The 22,331-nt window shown below is 40.2% G+C and overlaps 1 protein-coding gene across 4 annotated transcripts in view; it reads right to left on the bottom strand.

Moving 5' to 3' along the window:
• Window positions 1-22,331, bottom strand: part of ARHGEF4 (Rho guanine nucleotide exchange factor 4) — a 210,197-nt gene that overhangs the window by 91,811 nt on the left and 96,055 nt on the right. For all 4 annotated transcript variants that reach the window (XM_028830589.2, XM_077956712.1, XM_077956713.1 and 1 more), the window contains one exon: window positions 7,586-7,712. In XM_028830589.2, coding sequence (XP_028686422.2) covers window positions 7,586-7,712 — 127 coding nt within the window. The remainder of the gene's footprint in view (window positions 1-7,585; window positions 7,713-22,331) is intronic.

The following is a 22,331-nucleotide window of genomic DNA, read 5'->3' as shown; positions in this document are numbered from 1 at the left end:
AAGTATACTTTTAAGTTCTAAGGTACATGTGCACAACGTGCAGGTTTGTTACATACATATACATGTGCCATGCTGGTGTGCCGTACCCATTAACTCATCATTTACATTAGGTATTTCTCCTAATGCTATCTCTCTCTCTGCTCCCCACCCCATGACAGGCCTCCCTGTGTGATGTTCCCTGCTCTGTGTCCCAGTGTTCTCATTGTTCACTTCCTACCTATGAGTGAGAACATGCGGTGTTTGGTTTTCTGTCCTTGTGATAGTTTGCTCAGAATGATGGTTTCCAGCTTCATCCATGGCCCTACAAAGGACATGAACTCATCCTTTTTTATGGCTTCATAGTATTCCATGATGCGTATATGCCACATTTTCTTAATCCAGTCTATCATTGATGGACATCTGGGTCAGTTCCAAGTCTTTGCTATTGTGAATAGTGCTGCAAAAAATATACATGTGCATGTGTCTTTATAGTAGCATGATTTATAATCCTTTGGGTATATACCCCATAATGGGATCACTGGGTCAAATGGTATTTCTCATTCTAGATCCTTGAGGAATCGCCATACTGTCTTCCACAATGGTTGAACTGGTTTACACTCCCACTAACAGTGTAAGAGCATTCCTATTTCTCCACATGCTCTCCAGCATCTGTTGTTTTCTGACTTTTTAATGATCACCATTCTAACTGGTGTGAGATGGTATCTCATTGTGGTTTTGATTTGCATTTCTCTGATGACCAGTGATGATGAGTACTTTTTCATGTGTCTGTTGGCTGCATAAATGTCTTTTTTTGAGAAGTGTTTGTTCATATCTTTTGCCCACTTTTTGATGGTTTTTTTTTCTTGTAAATTTGTTTAAGTTCTTTGTAGGTTCTGGATATTAGCTCTTTGTCAGATGGGTAGATTGCAAAAATTTTCTCCCATTCTGTAGGTTGCCTGTTCACTCTAATGGTAGTTTCTTTTGCTGTGCAGAAGCTCTTTAGTTTAATTAGATCCCATTTGTCTATTTTGGCTTTTGTTGCCATTGCTTTTGGTGTTTTAGTCATGAAGTCTGTGCCCACGCCTATGTCCTGAATGGTATTGCCTAGGTTTTCTTCTAGGGCTTCTATGGTTTTAGGTCTAACATTTAAGTTTTAATCCACCTTGAATTAATTCTTATATAAAGTATAAGGAAAGGATCTAGTTTCAGCTTTCTACTTATGGCTAGCCAGTTTCCCCAACACCACTTATTAAAAAGGGAATCCTTTCCCCATTTCTTGTTTTTGTCAAGTTTGTCAAAGATCAGATGGTTGTAGATGTGTGGTGTTATTTCTGAGGCCTCTGTTCTGTTCCATTGGTTTATATCCCTGTTTTGGTTCCAGTACCATGCTGTTTTGGTTACTGTAGACTTGTAGTATAGTTTGAAGTCAGGTAGCATGATGCCTCCAGCTTTGTTCTTTTTGCTTAGGATTGTCTTGGCAATGCAGGCTCTTTTTTGGTTCCACATGAACTTTAAAGCAGTTTTTTCCAATTCTGTGAAGAAAGTCCTTGATAGCTTGATGGGGATGGCATTGAATCTATAAATTACCTTGGGCAGTATGACCATTTTCATGATATTGATTCTTCCTCTCCATGAGCATGGAATGTTCTTCCATTTGTTTGTGTCCTCTTATTTCGTTGAGCAGTGGTTTGTAGTTCTCCTTGAAGAGGTCCTTCACATCCCTTGTAAGTTGGATTCCTAGAAATTTTATTCTCTTTGAAGCAATTGTGAATGGGAGTTCACTCATGATTTGGCTGTTTGTCTGTTATTGGTGTATAGGAATGCTTGTGATTTTTGCACATTGATTTTGTATCCTGAGACTTTGCTGAAGTTGCTTATCAGCTTACGGAGATTTTGGGCTGAGATGACAGGGTTTTCTAAATATAAAGTCATGTCATTTGCAAACAGGGACAATTTGACTTCCTCTTTTCCAAATTGAATACCCTTTATTTCTTTCTCTTGCCTGATTGCCCTGGCCAGAACTTCCAACACTATGTTGAATAGGAGTGGTGAGAGAGGACATCCCTCTTTTGTGCCAGTTTTCAAAGGGAATGCTTCCAGTCTTTGCCCATTTAGTATGATATTGGCTATGAGTTTGTCATAAATAGCTCTTATTATTTTGCGATACGTTCCATCAATACCTAGTTTATTGAGGGTTTTTAGCATGAAGGGCTGTTGAATTTTGTCGAAGGCCTGCTACAAGGATTTTTTAAAAAGAAATCTTGACAACTAAGAATCCTTTATGCAGAAAGCTAACCTTTCAAAAATGAAGACTAAATAAGGATTTTCCCAGATAAACAAAACTAAGAAAATTTGTTGCTAGTAGACCTAACTTATAAGAAATACTAAAGGGAGTTCTTTAGACTGAAAGCAAATGACCCCAGATGATAATGTAAATCCACATGAATACAAAAAGGGTACTAGAAAAGGTAATTATGTAATTATAAAAAACACTATTCTTATTTTCTCTTTTCTTCTCTTAAGCAATTGTATAAAATAATATGTGTATAATGTATTATTGAGCATATAATATAAAAATGTAATATATGTCAATAACAGCATAAAGGAGATAGATGAGAGAAAAGCTGTAATAGGCTAAGAAAATGGTGACATATGGTAATCATTTTACTAATGCGCTTCTGGCTTTATGACATTGATAGGTATAATATGCATAACAATCATACCACACAAAAAGGGGGAAGGGAATAGAGCTATAAAGGTGTAACAGTTCTATATATTACTGGAATTAAGTTAGCATAAATCTGAAGTTGATGCTGGTAAGTTATATATATACATGAAATGCTAAAGCTACCACTAAAAACAAACCTTAAAAAATATAGCAAAAGAATCATTAATAAAATTAAAATACTACATTAGACAATATTCACTCAGTGAAACAGAAAACAGTAAAGAAGGAATAGAGCAATCAAAAGATGAGACAGAGAAAACAAGAAGTGAAGACATGCCATGAACTTGTGCCTATAGAAGATGGCAAATTTAATCAATAAATGTTATGTGTTCTGACTGCTCCACCAACCATCCATTCCTCTGTCTCTCTCCCTCTCCTTGGGCTTCCCTATTCATGAGACACAATATGGAAATTAGGCCAATTAATAACCCAGTAATGGCCTTTAAGTTTTCAAGTGAAAAGAAGAGTCACATATCTCTAAATCAAAAGCTAGAAATGATTCAGCTTAGTAAGGAAGGCATGTCAAAGCCAAGATGGCCCAGAAGCTAGGCCTCTCAAGCCAAACAGTTGCCCAAGTCCTGAAAGTGAAGGAGAAGTTCTTGTAGGAAATTAAAAGTGCTGCTCCAGTTAGCACATGAATGAGAAAGTGAAACAGCCTTTTTGCAATAGGAAGAAAGTTTTCGTGGTCTAGATAGAAGATCAAAAAGGAGCCACAACACTCCTTTAAGCCAAGGCCTAATCCAGAGCAAGGCCCTAACTGTTTTCAATTGTATGAAGGCTGAGAAGTGAGGACGCCATAAAAGAAAAGTCTAAACCTAGCAGAGGTTGGTTCCTGAGATTTAAGGAAAGAAGCCATCTCCACAGCACAGAAGTGCAAGGTAGTAGAAGTAATCCAATTGCTCATCAACGGAAGAATAAATAAGCAAACTGTGGTGTATCCATACAATGGATTATTTGACCATAGAAAGAAATGAAGTACTGAAGTACATGTGACATGTGGATGAACCCTGAAAACATTATTATAAGTGAAAGAAGCCAGTCACAAGACCAGTTCCTACATGATTCCATCCATACACAAATCCAGGGCAGGGAATTTATAGGGACAGGAAGTAGATAAGTGGTTCCTTAGGGTGGTGGTGTGGGGTAATAGCTAAAGGTACAGAGCTTATTATAAGATGCTAACAATGTTCTAAAATGGACTGTGGTGATGACCGCACATATCTGTGAATATCCTGCCGCCGAACTGTATGTGGCTATAGCTCAACAAAGCTGTTTAAAAAATAGAAAGCATCCTTTACTAGTACTAGAGACTGATGAAGGGTGTTAGCCACAAGATACAACAAAGTGGTTTGAAGAAAGAGGTGACCGACAGCTTGTGAAATAACCACACCACCAGGTATTCCTGGTAAAACCCAGCCCACCCTTCCAAAGCCACAGGCACGGATTCTGGAGGCACCGGGGACTCTCAGAGTTGCACCTGGCCCTGCCGGCTCCACTGAGAGAGGTGCGGGTGTGGTGGGGATTTATCTTGGGCACCGACTTGCCAGGGAGAGGTGGCCTGCTCCCACATCAGGCTGATTCTTAGCCACCCTTCCAAACGTGGAGAAGAAATTCTAGTGAGGGGGAGGAGCTCCCTACCAGGACAGCGGACAGCTCCCCACAAGCCTTTAGGTGCTGACTCACAGCATTCATCACAAGAAAGCCTTGCCTTCCTCATCCTACTTCCGCTGTGTTTGAAGGACGTTAACGGGAACCGATAATAATCTCTGAAAGAACGTCACTTCCAGTGCTATTTAACAACACATCACTGCTGGGGCAGGACTGCTGTCCACACAGATGAGCAAACAAAGAAATTTCACCTCTTAATAAAAAACCTCAAAAGAGACCAGGCACGGTGGCTCACACCTGTAATTCCAGCACTTTGGGAAACTGAGGCGGGCAGATCACCTGAGGTCAGGAGTTTGAGACCAGCCTGGCCAACATGGCAAAACTCCATCTCTACTAAAAATACAGTTATCTGGGCATGGTGGTGGGCACCTGTAATCCCAGCTACTTGGGGGCTGAGGCAGGAATTGCTTGAACCCGGGAAGCGGAGGTTGCAGTGAGCCAAGATCGATCGTGCCACTGCACTCCAGCCTGGGTGACAGAGTAAGACTCCACCAAAAAACAAACAAACCTCAAAAAAAGAGCAGATGAATTTGAAAATGAACTGAAATTTGGAAATAACGAGAACACTTCACAAAAATCCTGATTTTCTGTTCTTCGTGGTTTCAAAGGACATTGGAAGGATTGTTGCAGATTAAAAACATGATCACTGGATCACAAACTGCTAGTGAAGGCAATGAACACAGGTGAGAAAAAAAAAACCAGGAAAACAAAGCAGAAGATGAAATTGAGAAATTCTCACAGAACTGGGTAGAAAATGGATCAAAAAAATGAGAATGATGAGAAGTTCCAGGGATAGAAACTAGAAATATCATCTCTGTAAAGGAGAAATCCGACGAAGTCAGGCACAGATCAGTTGCAAGTGGAAGCAGTAATTAAGAAAAGAAAGCTTTCCTAAGCTCAACTCCAGGCTAGTCCCTCCCATTATCCTTACGACACAGGAAAACAGGAGCTATCGCTCCTTTTTTGAAGAAAAAGGAATCTGATTACTTTCTTGCAGAATTTCTGAGAAAAAAAGAAAGAAAAAAGGAACCTGAGATAGAGGGAAATCGAGGGATGTGCTCAATTTCTCACCCTAGGAGGAAGTGTGGCTAGAGCCCTGACTTCTGACCTCCAGAGCAGTGCCCTTGGTGTGCAGACGTGCTGGATGTCACTGGTAGCATGAAGGTTTTAAAATTTCTTCTGCAATGAGCTCATCTGCCAATTATTTCAAGTGACACTGAAATAATAGGACAACATGATTATGAAGCTCTGAATTGCAAGGAGGTATTGACTTGAAAGGCCAAAATCAGCTTTGAGGATTCTCTCTGGAAAAAAGATTCCTCTCCCTGGTTACTGTCCCTTTCACAAGATTCTAAATAACTCTATGACTTAATGAAGGGCTCATGCAAGAAATTGGGAGAGTTTGTTCAACAGTTGTCAAACACCTTTTCATAACTTTGCTTGTGAGTTTAAGATCATGACTGTATGTGGGGAAGAATAAAGCTCCACTTCACGGTGCAGCCTAAATACATCCATCTGCTGACAGGCAGCCACCACATCCACCAGCTAATCTGAGCAGCCAGCTCCCTCGGGACCAGCACCTCCAATGTGCTGAGTCAGACTCAGAGCTCAACTCAGAGTCTGCATCAGAGCTGATTCCTTAGAAAGACACATGCCAAACTCCAGCATTCGGGGCCGACCGCCACGCACCGTCATCCTCTGCCTCACCGCACTGCCTTTCTATGGGCGCCACGCACCGTCATCCTCTGCCTCACCGCACTGCCTTTCTATGGGTCTTCGGCACTGACAGGACCTGACTACCAACAGCCTCCACTGCCAGCCCGCTCCTCCCAAGCCTGGACAAAGCACGCGTTTGACAGGTGTGGCTGTTTTGTTTTTCTAACTCTCTTAAGGCTTTGCCCGTGTTTCACTTTCTTCAACACCAGATTTGGCCCCTCCCTCCAGCAGCCATGAGCTTTTAGACTGTAAAGTCACCACCGAACACAATCTGCACCCGCTCAAGACTTGAGACCCCACATCTGTCCTTCCACTGGAAGACAGATGTGCCTTGAGCCGCACTCAGCATGTCCAGCCCCGCTGGGTTGGGTGTGACCAAGGTAGCTGTCACACATAAAGAGGCCCCATCCTGGCTCTCACCTGTGGCCCAGTTCCCTTCTAACACAGAAAGCCAGGCCTTTTGTGGACAGATATGTGATTTGAAGCTATTTGCTACAGTTCGGAGAAACGGACTCATAGAGGCTGCCATAAAACTCAAGGAAGAGGCCATTATTCATCAGAAGGGGAAGCACCCAAGTTCCATCAGCTGATTGGAGACAGCTCTCTACATGATTCTGTCTCCTTGAAGTTATATATCCTACTAGGAGACGAAGGGACAGTCCGTAGTCCTCCTCAGAATTAACTGATGGAGCCAAGCTGGGGGACTCTAGGAATTCCTTTTTCATTTTTTTGAGGTGGAGTATCACTGTCGCCCAGGCTGGAGTGCAGTGGCATGATCTCAGCTCACTACAACCTCTGCCTCTCAGATTCGAGCGATTCTCCTGCCTCATCCCTCAGAGTAGCTGAGATTACAGGCATGCACCACCACACTGAGCTAATTTTTTTGTTTTGTTTTGTTTTTGAGACAGAGTTTCGCTCTTGTTGCCCTGGCTGGAGTGCAATGGTGTGATCTCGGCTCACTGCAACCTTTAGCGAGGTTCAAGCGATTCTCTTGCCTCAGCCTCCCAAGTAGCTGAGATTACAGGCATGCACCACCACGCCCGGCTAATTTTGTATTTTTAGCAGAGATGGGGTTTCTCCATGATGGTCAGGCTGGTCTCAAACTCCCGACCTCAGATGGTCCACCTCCCTTGGCCTCCCAAAGTGCTGGGATTATAGGTGTGAGCCACCACACCTGGCCTGTATTTTTAGTAGAGACGGGGTTTCACCATGTTGCCCAGGCTGGTCTTGAGCTCCTGACCTCAAGTGATCCACCTGCTTCAGCCTCCCAAAGTGCTGGGATCACAGGCATGAGCCGCTGTTCCTGGCCAAAAATTCCCTTTCTTTGGATAGTAGGCACTCCTCCCTAACTGAAGGAAGGGGACAATTGTTTATCTCCCTCACCATCAAGCTACTTCTGCCAGGCAAGTGGATACAGCTGCCAACAGCACTCACTTCTTGTCCTTCATGCCAAGATCCAGAGTACATAGCAAAAGAGAGAGGCGCATAACTCACCAGTGCCAGGTATGTGCTCTGGCCAGCCCATGTGGTTCAGTCCCGTTGGAGCACTCTGGGAGAGTGGACGGCTTCTTCTACGGAGATTCAAAGACTCTGGAGAGGTAATGATCGTCTTTCTCCAGCACTGGAAGAGGAGGAAAGAGGCAGAGGGCAAATGAAGAAAAGAAATGACAGCTGTCATTGCTACCCTGCAGTTTTTCTAATTGCTGAGGACTTTTCCTTGGGAACGGAGCACACAAACAAAATATGCACAGCTCCAGGAGGTACTTTCACATCAAAACTCACAAGAAAAACTTCACCTGGAGTCTGCAGTGGGCAACCTATCTGGCCACAGGGATAGGCTGTCATTCCATGGGTGAAGTCAGGATTGTGGAGAAGGTCTTCAGACTCCCAACTCTCCCTGAGCTGGTCAGTCACACAGCCTGATATTTCCCCAAAAGCACAACTGTTAGTTTTAGCTAAGGCATAGTCTTTTTGGAATGCTTCATTAAAATATAACTCACGAAATCCGTGACATCTCCTAATTATGAAACAGACACTGCCCTTCAGACAGTAAGGACCCACTGTTGGCTGTGGTTTTGGGACGACCAGGGATGTGAGCCTTTTCTGTATCATCTCATTGTCCAGAGATAAACCTGGCCCCTCTTGATTTTTTTTCTACCTTATGAAGTTCTTGTATTAACTTAAAAATTGTGGTATGTATTCAAATAAATGCTTGTTCCTTTACTTTTTGCTTTTGTATTCCTCATACTATTAAGCAAACAGTGCTTAGAAAATTCTTTTAGTGATTTCCAGAAACATCAATATACAAACAGTGATAAAGATGGAGTAGCACGCTTCACCCCATCCATTTGAACACAACTAAAAACCCTGGCTCCAGAGAGTTTATAGTCTGAGGACTCTAGAGGCAAACAGCAGCAGGTAGACGGGAAGGAAACCAGAAGTCAAAGTAACACTGATCCTGTGGTGAGTTTCTTGTTTTGTTGTTCCTGTGGTGTGCCCTGGTCTGAACTCAATACCAGCTTGAAACTGGACATAAAGGACTCCAAAAGAAGCCCTCTCAGATCTGAAGAGAGGGAAAAGGGTCCTTAAGGGCATGAGGGCTGAGGGATGTGTATTTTAGTGATGATTTCTCCCACCCTATTCCCCTAGGCAGTCTCATTATGGTAATGGCAGTGGTGGTCATGCAGACATCTAAATTTCTGAGGGACAGGAATCCTCTCTGGCCAGAGGAACTGTGGTACCAACGCATGGGAGAGAATCCCTGTTTCTTTTTTCTATCTCTGTCTCCCTGCCACTTGGTTTCGAGGCAGACACCGTTGCCGCTTGGTTTCATATGGCAGAGAGGGAAAATGAAAGCCCCAGCTTTCCATCAAGGAAACTAGGAATGGAGGGTTCCTAGACACCAGGAGGTGCCTGGGAGAATGCCAAGAGGAAGGGTCTCAAGAAGAAGATCCCATAATGTTGTGGATGACCTCCAAGACTTAACCCCAAGCTGTATGAATGGATCTGACCCCGAACAGCATATACGAGTCTTTGAGAACTGAACCATGGGGTAGAACACGTTCCAGGCCCCACAGGGGCCACTGGGTGATCCACATTATCCAAATGGCACTGAAAACATCTTAAAACCTGAACTGACATAAGAAACCACCCCTGAAGACCAGTAAGAACTTGCAGGCGGAACTTAACTGGGTCAACTGCTTAACAAATTTAATAATCATTATTCTCCATAGGAACTAAACAAGGCCCAGAGTCTCATAACATAGTATTTAAGATGCCCAGGATACAATCCAAAATTACCTGACATACAAAGAACTATGAAATCTCAATAACTTTTAAGGGAAAAGATAGTCAACAATGGCAACACCAACATGACACAGTTGTTGGAATTATCAGAAAAAGACTTTAAAGCAGCTCTTACATCACCATGCTCTAAGAAGTAAGAGTGAACACTTTTGACATGAATGAAAAATAATAGCAGATAAATAGATAAAAGAATAAAATGGAGATGTTAGTACTGAAAAATAGAATAACTAAAATAAAATCCAGGGGCAGAGTGCAATTATAAAATGAGATGAAAAAGGAAAGAATCAGTAAGCATGTAAATAGCTCAACAGAAATTATCCAGTTGAAGAACAGAGAGAAAAGGTTGGGGGAAAAAAATCCCCAATAGAACTTCAGGGACCTGTGTGACAACAACAAAGGTCTAACACTCTGTCATCAGAGTTCCAGAAGGAGGAGAGAGTGGAGCGCCGAACAATATCAAGAATAATTTCTGAAAGCATCCCAAATATGATTCAAAACATTAACTTACAGACCCAAGAGCTCAGCAAACTGCAAGCTAAAAAATCCAAGGAAATCAATGCCCAGAGACATCATCAACTGCTGAAAATTAGAGACAATGAACAAACCTTAAAGCAGCTAGAAACCACAACAGATCATGCATAGGGGAATATTCATTCGCATGCAGATTTTTCAAGGAGGCCAGAAAGAAGTGGAAAAATATTTGTAAAGTGCTAAATCACTGTCAACCCAAAAATCTATATCCAGCAAAAGTATATTCAGGACTGAAGATAAAGTGAGAACATTATCACATGGAGAAAAACCAAGAGAAGTCATAGCCAGTATACCTGTTCTAAAGAAATGTTAAAGGAAGATCTTTATACAAAAGGAAAATGATACCAGAGGGAAACTTCGAACTTCAGAAATGAAGGAAGAGCAACAGAAATAGTAAGAAGCTGGGTAAATATAACACACTATTTTTCTCCTCTTAAGTTTTAAAAAATATTTGACAGTTAAACACAAAGTTATAGTATTATCTAATTATCTAATGAGGTTTTCAATGTATGCAGATATAATATACATGATAACAACAACATAAAGGAGGAGGTTAAAGGAACCTATGGGATGGAAGATGTCTACGTTCCTTCCACTAGAAGTGGGAAAATACTAATTCTAACTAGATGGAAATGTTAAGGATGTATATTAATTCCTAGAATTACTAAAAAAAACTATACAAAGAAATATAGTTAAAAGCTCAATAAGTTGAAATGGAAAACGAAAAAATACCTAAATAATCCAAAAGGACACAGAGCAATGAAAATCAGAGAACGGAAAATGAATGATAATATGGTAAACCCAAATCCAAACACATCAGTACGTTTATTAAGTTTGAATACTCAAAGCACATAATCAGAAAAACAAATATTAAAATAATTAAGGGAAAAACAACAACTAACAGTATGCTATCTACAAGAAACCGACTTTCAAAATAATGATAAAAGCAGGTAAAAAGTAAAAGGGTGAAAAACCATGACAAACAAATACTAATCAAAAAGAAAATGTGAATGGCTCTAGTAATATCAGACAAAATCAATTTCAGAGCAAGGAAAGTTACCAGGGACACAGAAGAACATAACATAATAAGAGTGAATCCACCAAGAAGACATATAATCCTAGATGTCCCTGCATCTAACCACAGACATTCAAAATATATGAAGCAAAAATTTAATTTAATTTAAAGGAGAAATGGAAAACTCACAATGATCTATTGCTGATTGGAAACTTCAACACTTTTATCACAGTAATCAATAGAACAAATAGACAAAAACAAGATAACAGACAAAGTGGGCAACACCATCAACCAACTGGAAGTAACTGACATTTGTAGACTATCCATCCAACAATAGCACAATACCCATTATTTTCAAGTGCACATGGAACATTCACCAAGAGAGGCTATATCCTTGGTGATAATCATAATAATGAAATAATAAAAAAAAGTTTGAAAGTATGAAATCATACAAAGTATGTTTCTCCGATCACAATGGAATTAAACTATAAATCAGTAATAGAAAGGTAATTCTATTAATTTTCTTAAAAAGGAAATCCTAGTCTATTTAGAAATTAACACACTTCCAAAATTAAAAGTCCACTGTAGTCCAGTGACTGCTTTGAGAACAGTGACCTAGTGCTCTTATTCACTCAATATATGTGCTATTATTCCTGCTGTTCTAACCCTTGCATGTTACACCACATTATTACTTGCTTCTTTTCATACTTTTTTCAGAATTATACCTGGAGTTTATCTTTTTGTGTTTACACAAAAATGTGGCTTATGTATATCTGAGTAGTTGAAACTAGTAGAAACTACCAAACCGGCTGGGCACAGGGGCTCACGCCTGTAATCCCACCACTTTGGGAAGCCGAGGCGGGTGGATCACGAGGTCAGGAGATCGAGACCATCCTGGCTAACACGGTGAAACCTGTCTCTACTAAAAATACAAAAAATTAACTGGGCTTGGTGGTGGGCTCCTGTAGTCCCAGCTACTCGGGAGGCTGATGCAGGAGAATGGTGTGAACCTGGGAAGCAGAGCTTGCAGTCAGCCAGTATCACGCCACTGCACTCCAGCCTGGGCGACAGAGCAACACTGTCTGAAAAAAAAAAAAAAAAAAAAAAGAGAAACTACCAAACCATATTTGACTCAACTAGTCAAATATGCTCAACTAGTATATAATCTCTATTTTCTATTAAACTATCAGAAATTATCTCTAGGCCTCCAAACCTTTTACAATCAAAGAATCTTAGGCTTGGAATTCTCTCAGAATCTACTTTAATCCTGGTTAAAGGGAAACTGGACCCTGCACATGTATTCATGCAGGTCACATCACATTTTATTTTTTTTAATAGCCACTTAAGCTTGTGACTAGAGTTGACTCTTACACCACGTGGGTTTGAACTGCATGGGTTTACTTATACATGGATTTTCTTCCACCTCTGCCACTTCTGAGACAACAAGACCAATTGCTCCTCTCCTTCCTCCTCCTTAGCCTATGGAATGTGAAGATGATGAGGATGAAGACCTTTATCACAATCCACTTCCAGTGAACAAATAGTAAATATATTTTCTCTTCCCTCTGATTTTCTTAACATGTTCTCTTTCTCTAGCTTACTTTATTGCAACAATACTATATATACTACTTATAATATCTTACAACATACAAAATAAGTGTTAGACTGTTTATGTTATTAACAAGGCTTCTGGTCAACAGTAGGCTATTAATAGTTAAGTTTTTCAGGAGACAAACATTATACATGACGCTGAGCACGGTGGCTCACACCTATAATCCCAGAACTTTGGGAGGCCGAGGCAGGCGGATCACCTGAGCTCAGGAGTTTGAGACCAGCCTGGTGAACATGGTGAAATCCTGTCTCTACTAAGAATACAAAAATTAGCCAGGCGTGGTGGCGTGCACCTGTAATCCCAGCTACTAGGGAGGCTGAGGCAGGAGAATTGCTTGAACCCAGGAGGTGGGGGTTGCAGTGAGCTGAGATCATGCCACTGCACTCCAGCCTGGGGAACAGAGCAAGACTCCATCTCAAAAAAAAAAAAAAAAAAAAAAATTATAAATGGATTTTCAACTGTGTGGGTGGTTGGTACCCCTAACTCCTGCATGGTTTAAGGGCCAACTGAATGCCTTTTGACAAAATGTTTTCTCAGGTCACTTCTCATAGGTGTTACTTAAACATTCTCTAAGTCTTTCCTTCTTGTTCTACAGAGAATTTGTCATGCCATTTTTATGTTAAAAACCATGTTAAAAATTTATCATGCCATTTTTATGTTAAAAACCATGTTAAAAATTTATCATGCCATTTTATGTTAAAAAGGCTGCCTGCTGCTTATAAAGTCAAGGTCTATTGGCAGGGAGCCCAGAGTTCTTCAAATATTGTTTTCCGACTACTGTAACAACTCTTGCCATCCATTTCTCTACCACCAGGCACCTGCTCGCTACTTCCCTGATACTCTATGAATTTTCATACTACCATACAAGGTCAGGAGATTGAGACCATCCTGGCTAACACGGTGAACTCCTGTCTCTACTAAAAATACAAAAAATTAGCCAGGCGTGGTGGCAGGTGCCTGTGGTCCCAGTCGCTCGGGAGGCTGAGGCAGGAGAATGGTGTGAACCGGGGAGGCAGAGGTTGCAGTGATGTTGCTATCCCCTCTATTTGAACTACGTTTCCCTGCTGAAACGTTATCCATTCTTAGGAAAGTGTCTCATTTTATGCAAAGTATTTCCTAATGTTCCATCTACACAGAATTACCCACCTCCTCCTCTCTGTTAACAGTATTTTGTTGATATCACTGTAGCACCTGTATTGTTGTATAATCACTACACAAACCTTAGTACCTGGAAGTGGGATACAGCTATAACAAACACCTACAAATTTGGAAGTGACTTTAGAATTGGGCAGCAGGCAGAGGCTGGAAGAAAAGAAATCAAAAGAATACACACTAGAAAAGAAGAAATAGGCCGGGCGCGGTGGCTCAAGCCTGTAATCCCAGCACTTTGGGAGGCCGAGGCGGGTGGATCACGAGGTCAGGAGATCGAGACCATCCTGGCTAACATGGTGAAACCCCGTCTCTACTAAAAATACAAAAAAAAAACTAGCCGGGCGTGGTGGCGGGCGCCTGTAGTCCCAGCTACTTGGAGGCTGAGGCAGGAGAATGGCGTGAACCCGGGAGGCGGAGCTTGCAGTGAGCCGAGATCGCGCCACTGCACTCCAGCCTGGGTGACACAGCGAGACTCCGTCTCAAAAAAAAAAAAAAAAAAAAAGAAAAGAAGAAATAACTCCCCCTCCCATTTTCAGGTGATATGGTTGCTTACATAGATAGTTTCAAATAATTTATAAAAAACAACTACCTTTGAACTAACAAATGAATTCAGCAGAGTCACAGGATACAGTATCAACACATATACTAAAAATCAACTTGTGGAAAACGAAATTTAAAACACAGTATTTGTAGTAGTTCCTAGGAAAATTAAATACAAAAGTACACATTTAAAAAATGCATAGGATCTGCATGCAGAAAATTACAAAATTCTGACAAAAGAAGATAAAGAAAACCTAAATAAATGAAAAGATATACCTGTATTCTTGTGTTGGGAGACAAAACATAATAAAGATGACAGTTTTCCATAAATTAACTTATAAGTTTTCTGCAGTCTCATGAAGATTCTCAGCAAAGCATTTATAGACAAGACAAATTTATTTTAATATTTACTTTTGGAAGGAGGTAGCCATGGAACGGGTAAAACAATGTTAAAAAAAAGAAATACAGTGGAAGGACTCCATCTAATCAACATGAATGCTCAGTACATAGCTATGAAGATCAAGACAGTGTGGCACTGGTGGAAGCATAGACACATGTGTCAACAGTACCAAACAGAGAGCCCAGAAACAGGCATAAGTATATCCAACTGATTTTTGGCAAAGGTGCAAAAGTAATTCAATGAGGAATAATAACTCTTTTCAACAAGTGGTCCAACAGTATCCACAGGCAGAAAAAAAAAAAGAAAAGAAAAGAAAAGAAACTTCACCTAAATCCCACAACTTATGCAACCATAAGAAAGAATGAGATCATTCCCTTTTGCAGCAACATGGTTGCCACGGGAGGCCTTTATGCTAGGGAAACTGACACACGAACAGACAACCAAACACCACATGTTGTCATAAGTGGGAGCTAAAGATTGAGTACATATGGACATAAAGAAGACAACAACAGATTCTGGGGCCTCCCTGAGGGTGGAGGGCAGGAGGAGGGTGAGGACTGAAAAACTACCCATCCAGTATTATACTTATTACCTGGGTGACAAAATAATCTATACACCAAACCCTTATAACACGCAATTTGCCCTTATAACAAACCTTCACATGTACCCCTGAACCTAAAAAAAGTCAAAAAAATGTAACTGGAAATTAATCACAAACTTAAATGTGAAAAGTACAATGATAAAACTTTAGAAAAAACAAGAAAATCGTTGAGACTTAGGGGTCACTGAAGAGTTTTTAGACATGACGCCAAAAGCACATCCATAAATGGAAAAAATTGATTAACTAGACTTCAACAACATTTAAAAATTTGTTCTGTGAAGACCCTGGTAAGAATATGAAAAAACAAGCTACAGACTGGGTGATAATGTTAGTAAACCGCATACTCAACAAAGGACTAATATCTGGAATATGAATATATATAATACACAGACACATATACATTCTGTCTCTCAAAGATCAACATTAAAAAAATGCCTTACCTCTCAATTGTTTGGGCAGAGAAAAGGAAAAGGCTATCCAGTTAGAAAATGGATACAAGAATAGAAAAGGCAGTTCACCTAAACTGTTGCACCAATGGCAAATATGCACATGAAAATATTTTCTACATTATTGCCCCTTAGAACCCAACCATTTCCAAAATGAGTTATCACTACACCGCGATTGCTATTATGGTAAAAATTTAAAAATAGCAAAAAAAAAAAAATGCTGATAAGAATGCTGGGAAACTGGATCATGCAAACATTACTGGTGGGAAGGTAAAATGGTATAGCCCTCTGGAAAATAATGTGGCAGATTCTTATAAAACTAAACAGACAACTATCATATGACCCAACAATTGTACTTTTGGGTATTTACCCTAGACAAAAGAAAACATATGTTATTAAACATATTATTTATAATAGCCTAAACCTGGAAACCATCTAGATGTCCTCCAACAGGTGAATGATTAAACAAGTTGCTGTACATCCAGGCCATGAAATACTGTCAGCAACATATATGCAGCCACTGTGTTGCCACATTATAATATTCAAGATGCCCAGTTTTCAACAAAAAATTATGATACAAAGAAACAAGAAAGTGGCCAGGTGCAGTGGCTCACACCTGTAATCCCAGCACTTTGGGAGGCTGAGGCAGGTGGGTCATGAGGTCAGGAGATTGAGACCATCCTGGCTAACATGGTGAAACCCCATCTCTACTAAAAATATAAAAAATTAGCCGGGCGTGGTGGTGGGCGCCTGTAGTCCCAGTTACTTGGGAGGCTGAGGCAGGAGAATGGTGTAAACCCAGGAGGCGACGCTTGCACTAAGCTGAGATTGCGCTACTCCACTCCAGCCTGGGCGACACAGCAAGACTCCGTCTCAAAAAAAAAAAAAAGTATGGCCCACTCACAGAAAGAAAAGAAACGAACAAAAACCGTCCCTGAGAAAGCACAGGGTCTTACTAGACAAAGACTCTAATCAACTGTTTTAAATATGCTTAAAGAGCTAAGTGAAACAAAAACCACTAAAGGAACCAAAAGAATGATGTCTCATCAGATGGAATACCAATAAAAAAGTATTAAAAAAACAGGTAAAAGTTCTGGAGTTGAAAAGTACAGTAACTAAAATTCAATGTTACAACATGTCTCAGTAGGCAGAAAAAAGAATCAGTGGATTCTTTTTTTCTGTGGATGGCCAATTGACATTTTCCAATATGAAGGAAAGAAGCATGAAGAAAATTAATAGAACCTAGGGCACCATCAAGCACACCAACATACCCATAATGGAATCTCAAAAGAAAGAGAGAAAGGCCAGATGCGGTGGCTCACACCTGTAATCCCAGCACTTTGGGAGGTGAAGGGGGGCAGATCACCTGAGGTCAGAAGTTTGAGACCAGGCTCACCAACATGGAGGAACTCCATCTCTACTAAATATAGAAAAAAAATTAGCCGGGCCTGGTGGCGCATGCCTGTAATCCCAGCTACTTGGGAGGCTGAGACATGAGAATCGCTTGAACTTAGGAGGTGGAGGTTGTGGTGAGCCAAGATGGCACCACTGCACTCCAGCCTGGGCAACAAGAGCGAAACTCCATCTCAAAAAAAAAAAAAAAAAAAAAAAAGAAAGAAAGAAAAAAATTAGAAAGACTTTTTGAAGAAATAATTGCTGAAAACTCCTAAATTTGATAAAGTACATGAATCTACACATCCAAGAAGCTCAGTGAACTCAATGGTGGATAAACATAAAGACTCACACTGACACACATTGGAATAAAATAGCTGAAACCAAAGACAAAAAGTGAATCTTGAAATCAACAACAGAGAAGTAATTCACCGTGTACCAGGGATTCTGAATAAGATTAACAGCTGATTTCTCCTCAGAAACCAAGAAGGCCAGAGGCAGTGAGATGACACATATAAAAGAGGGAAAGAAAAAAAATGTTCAGCAAGAATTCTGTATCTGCGAAAACCGTACTTCAAAACTGAATGGAAAAATTATCCCATGCAAATAATAACCAAAAGAGAGCTGGAGTATCTATACCAGCACCAGAGAAAATAGATTTTACGTTGCAAACTGCTGTAAAAACAAAGAAATACATTATAGATTGATTAAAAAGTCAGTTCATCAAGAAGATATAACAAGTACAAACATAGGTACCTACCAACTGAGCAACAAAAATCGACAGAAATCATGTGAGAAAGAGACAGTTCTGCAATAATATTTGGAGACTTCAACACCCTTTCAATAATAAATGGACATAAGGCCAATGAGGAAATAGAGGTCTTGAACAATACCATAAACCAATTAAAACTAACAGACACATACAGGACACTAAACCAAACCACAACAGAATACACATGCTTCTCAAGTACATATGGAACATTCTCCAGAAGAGACCATAAGTGAGACCAGAAAACAAATTTCAGTAAATAATTTTTTTTTTTTTTTTTTTTTTTTTTTTTTTTTTTGAGATGGAGTTTCACTCTTGTTGCCCAGGCTGGAGTGCAATGGCATGATCTTGGCTCACTACAACTTCTGCCTCCCAGGCTCAAGCAATTCTCCTGCCTTAGCCTCCTGAGTAGCTGGGATTATAGGCACGCACCACCACACCCAGCTAATTTTGTGTTTTTAGTAGAGACGGGGTTTCACCAGGTTGGTCAGGCTGGTCTCAAACTCCTGACCTCAAGTGATCCGCCTGCCTCAGCCTCCCGAAGTGCTGGAATTACGAGCATGAGCCACCGTGCCTGGCCAGTAAATTTTAAAAGACTGAATTCATACAAAGTATCTTTTCTGACTGCAATGTAATGAAACTAGACATCAATAGCAACACTGGAAAATTCACAAATATGTGGAAATTAATATAATATTAAACAGCCAGTGAGTCAAAGAAGAAATCATAAGATTTCACAGAAAAGAAAAGAAGAAATCACAAAATTAGAAAATACTGTGAGATGAATGAAAACAAAAACACAACCTATCAAAACTTATGGATGCAGTGAAGGCTATGCTGAGAGGGAACTTTCTAGTTGTAAAAGCCTACATTAAAAAAGAATTTCTCTTACAAAGAGACTTAGACTCCCATACAATAATAATGGGAGACTTCAACACCCCACTGTCAACATTAGACAGATCAACGAGACAGAAAGTTAACAAGGATATCCAGGAGTTGAACTCATCTCTGCACCAAGCGGACCTAATAGACATCTACAGAAGTCTCCACCCCAAATCAACAGAATATACATTCTTCTCAGCACCACATCACACTTATTCCAAAATTGACCACATACTTGGAAATAAAGCACTCCTCAGCAAATGTAAAAGAACAGAAATTATAACAAACTGTCTCTCAGACCACAGTGCAATCAAACTAGAACTCAGGACTAAGAAACTCAATCAAAACCACTCAACTACATGGAAACCGAACAACCTGCTCCTGAATGACTACTGGGTACATAACGAAACGAAGGCAGAAATAAAGATGTTCTTTGAAACCAATGAGAATAAAGACACAACATACCAGAATCTCTGGGACACATTTAAAGCAGTGTGTAGAGGGAAATTTATAGCACTAAATGCCCACAAGAGAAAGCTGGAAAGATCTAAAATTGACACTCTAACATCACAATTAAAAGAACTAGAGAAGCAAGAGCAAATACATTCAAAAGCTAGCAGAAGGCAAGAAATAACTAAGATCAGAGCAGAACTGAAGGAGATAGAAACACAAAAAACCCTCCAAAAAATCAATGAATCCAGGAGTTGGTTTTTTGAAAAGATCAACAAAATTGATAGACCACTAGCAAGACTAATAAAGAAAAGAGAGAAGAATCAAATAGATGCAATAAAAAATGATAAAGGGGATATCACCACCAACCCCACAGAAATACAAACTACCATCAGAGAATACTATAAACACCTCCACGCAAATAAACTAGAAAATCTAGAAGAAATGGATAATTTCCTGGACACTTACACTCTCCCAAGACTAAACCAGGAAGAAGTTGAATCCCTGAATAGACCAATAGCAGGCTCTGAAATTGAAGCAATAATTAATAGCCTACCAACCAAAAAAAGTCCAGGACTAGAAGGATTCACAGCTGAATTCTACCAGAGGTACAAGGCAGAGCTGGTACCATTCCTTCTGAAACTATTCCAATCAATAGAAAAAGAGGGAATCCTCCCTAACTCATTTTATGAGGCCAACATCATCCTGATACCAAAGCCTGGCAGAGACACAACAAAAAAAGAGAATTTTAGACCAATATCCCTGATGAACATCGATGCAAAAATCCTCAATAAAATACTGGCAAGCCGAATCCAGCAGCACATCAAAAAGCTTATCCACCATGATCAAGTGGGCTTCATCCCTGGGATGCAAGGCTGGTTCAACATATGCAAATCAATAAACATAATCCAGCATATAAACAGAACCAAAGACAAAAACCACATGATTATCTCAATAGATGCAGAAAAGGCCTTTGACAAAATTCAACAGCCCTTCATGCTAAAAACTCTCAATAAATTCAGTATTGATGGAACATATCTCAAAATAATAAGAGCTATTTATGATAAACCCACAGCCAATATCATACTGAATGGGCAAAAACTGGAAGCATTCCCTTTGAAAACTGGCACAAGACAGGGATGCCTTCTCTCACCACTCCTATTCAACAGTGTGTTGGAAGTTCTGGCTAGGGCAATCAGGCAAGAGAAAGAAATCAAGGGTATTCAGTTAGGAAAAGAAGAAGTCAAATTGTCCCTGTTTGCAGAAGACATGATTGTATATTTAGAAAACCCCATCATCTCAGCCCAAAATCTCCTTAAGCCAATAAGCAACTTCAGCAAAGTCTCAGGATACAAAATTAATGTGCAAAAATCACAAGCATTCTTATACACCAGTAACAGACAAACAGAGAGCCAAATCATGAATGAACTTCCATTCACAATTGCTTCAAAGAGAATAAAATACCTAGGAATCCAACTTACAAGGGATGTGAAGGCCCTCTTCAAGGAGAACTACAAACCACTGCTCAGTGAAATAAAAGAGGACACAAACAAATGGAAGAACATACCATGCTCATGGATAGGAAGAATCAATATCGTGAAAATGGTCATACTGCCCAAGGTAATTTATAGATTCAATGCCATCCCCATCAAGCTACCAATGAGTTTCTTCACAGAATTGGAAAAAACTGCTTTAAAGTTCATATGGAACCAAAAAGGAGCCTGCATTGCCAAGACAATCCTAAGTCAAAAGAACAAAACTGGAGGCATCATGCTACCTGACTTCAAACTATACTACAAGGCTACAGTAACCAAAACAGCATGGTACAAGTACCAAAACAGAGATATAGACCAATGGAACAGAACAGAGTCCTCAGAAATAATACTACACATCTACAGCCATCTGATCTTTGATAAACCTGAGAAAAACAAGAAATGGGGAAAGGATTCCCTATTTAATAAATGGTGCTGGGAAAATTGGCTAGCCATAAGTAGAAAGCTGAAACTGGATCCTTTCCTTACTCCTTATACGAAAATTAATTCAAGATGGATTAGAGACTTAAATGTTAGACCTAATACCATAAAAACCCTAGAAGAAAACCTAGGTAATACCATTCAGGACATAGGCATGGGCAAGGACTTCATGTCTAAAACACCAAAAGCAATGGCAACAAAAGCCAAAATTGACAAATGGGATCTAATTAAACTCAAGAGCTTCTACACAGCAAAAGAAACTACCATCAGAGTGAACAGGCAACCTACAGAATGGGAGAAAATTTTTGCAATCTACTCATCAGACAAAGGGCTAATATCCAGAACCTACAAAGAACTCAAACAAATTTACAAGAAAAAAACAATCCCATCGAAAAGTGGGCAAAGGATATGAACAGACATTTCTCAAAAGAAGACATGCATACAGCCAACAGACACATGAAAAAATGCTCATCATCACTGGCCATCAGAGAAATGCAAATCAAAACCACAATGAGATACCATCTCACACCAGTTCAAATGGCGATCATTAAAAAGTCAGGAAACAACAGGTGCTGGAGAGGATGTGGAGAAATAGGAACACTTTTACACTGTTGGTGGGATTGTAAACTAGTTCAACCATTATGGAAAACAGTATGGCGATTCCTCAAGGATCTAGAACTAGAAGTACCATATGACCCAGCCATCCCATTACTGGGTATATACCCAAAGGATTATAAATCATGCTGCTATAAAGCCACATGTACACGTATGTTCATTGTGGCACTATTCACAATAGCAAAGACTTGGTATCAACCCAAATGTCCATCAGTGACAGACTGGATTAAGAAAATGTGGCACATATACACCATGGAATACTATGCAGCCATAAAAAAGGATGAGTTTGTAGAGACATGGATGCAGCTGGAAACCATCATTCTCAGCAAACCATCGCAAGAACAGAAAACCAAATACCGCATGTTCTCACTCATAGGTGGGAACTGAACAATGAGACCACCTGGACTTGGGAAGGGGAACATCACACACCAGGGCCTATTATGGGGAGGGGGGAGGGGGGAGGGATTGCATTGGGAGTTATACCTGATGTAAATGACGAGTTGATGGGTGCTGACGAGTTGATGGGTGCAGCACACCAGCATGGCACAAGTATACA

This window comes from Macaca mulatta, chromosome 12, assembly GCF_049350105.2.
Source record: "Macaca mulatta isolate MMU2019108-1 chromosome 12, T2T-MMU8v2.0, whole genome shotgun sequence".
Classification (NCBI taxonomy): domain Eukaryota; kingdom Metazoa; phylum Chordata; class Mammalia; order Primates; family Cercopithecidae; genus Macaca; species Macaca mulatta.
The sequence above is the reverse complement of the archived record's forward strand: the minus strand, read 5'-3'. Positions and strand labels throughout refer to the sequence as shown.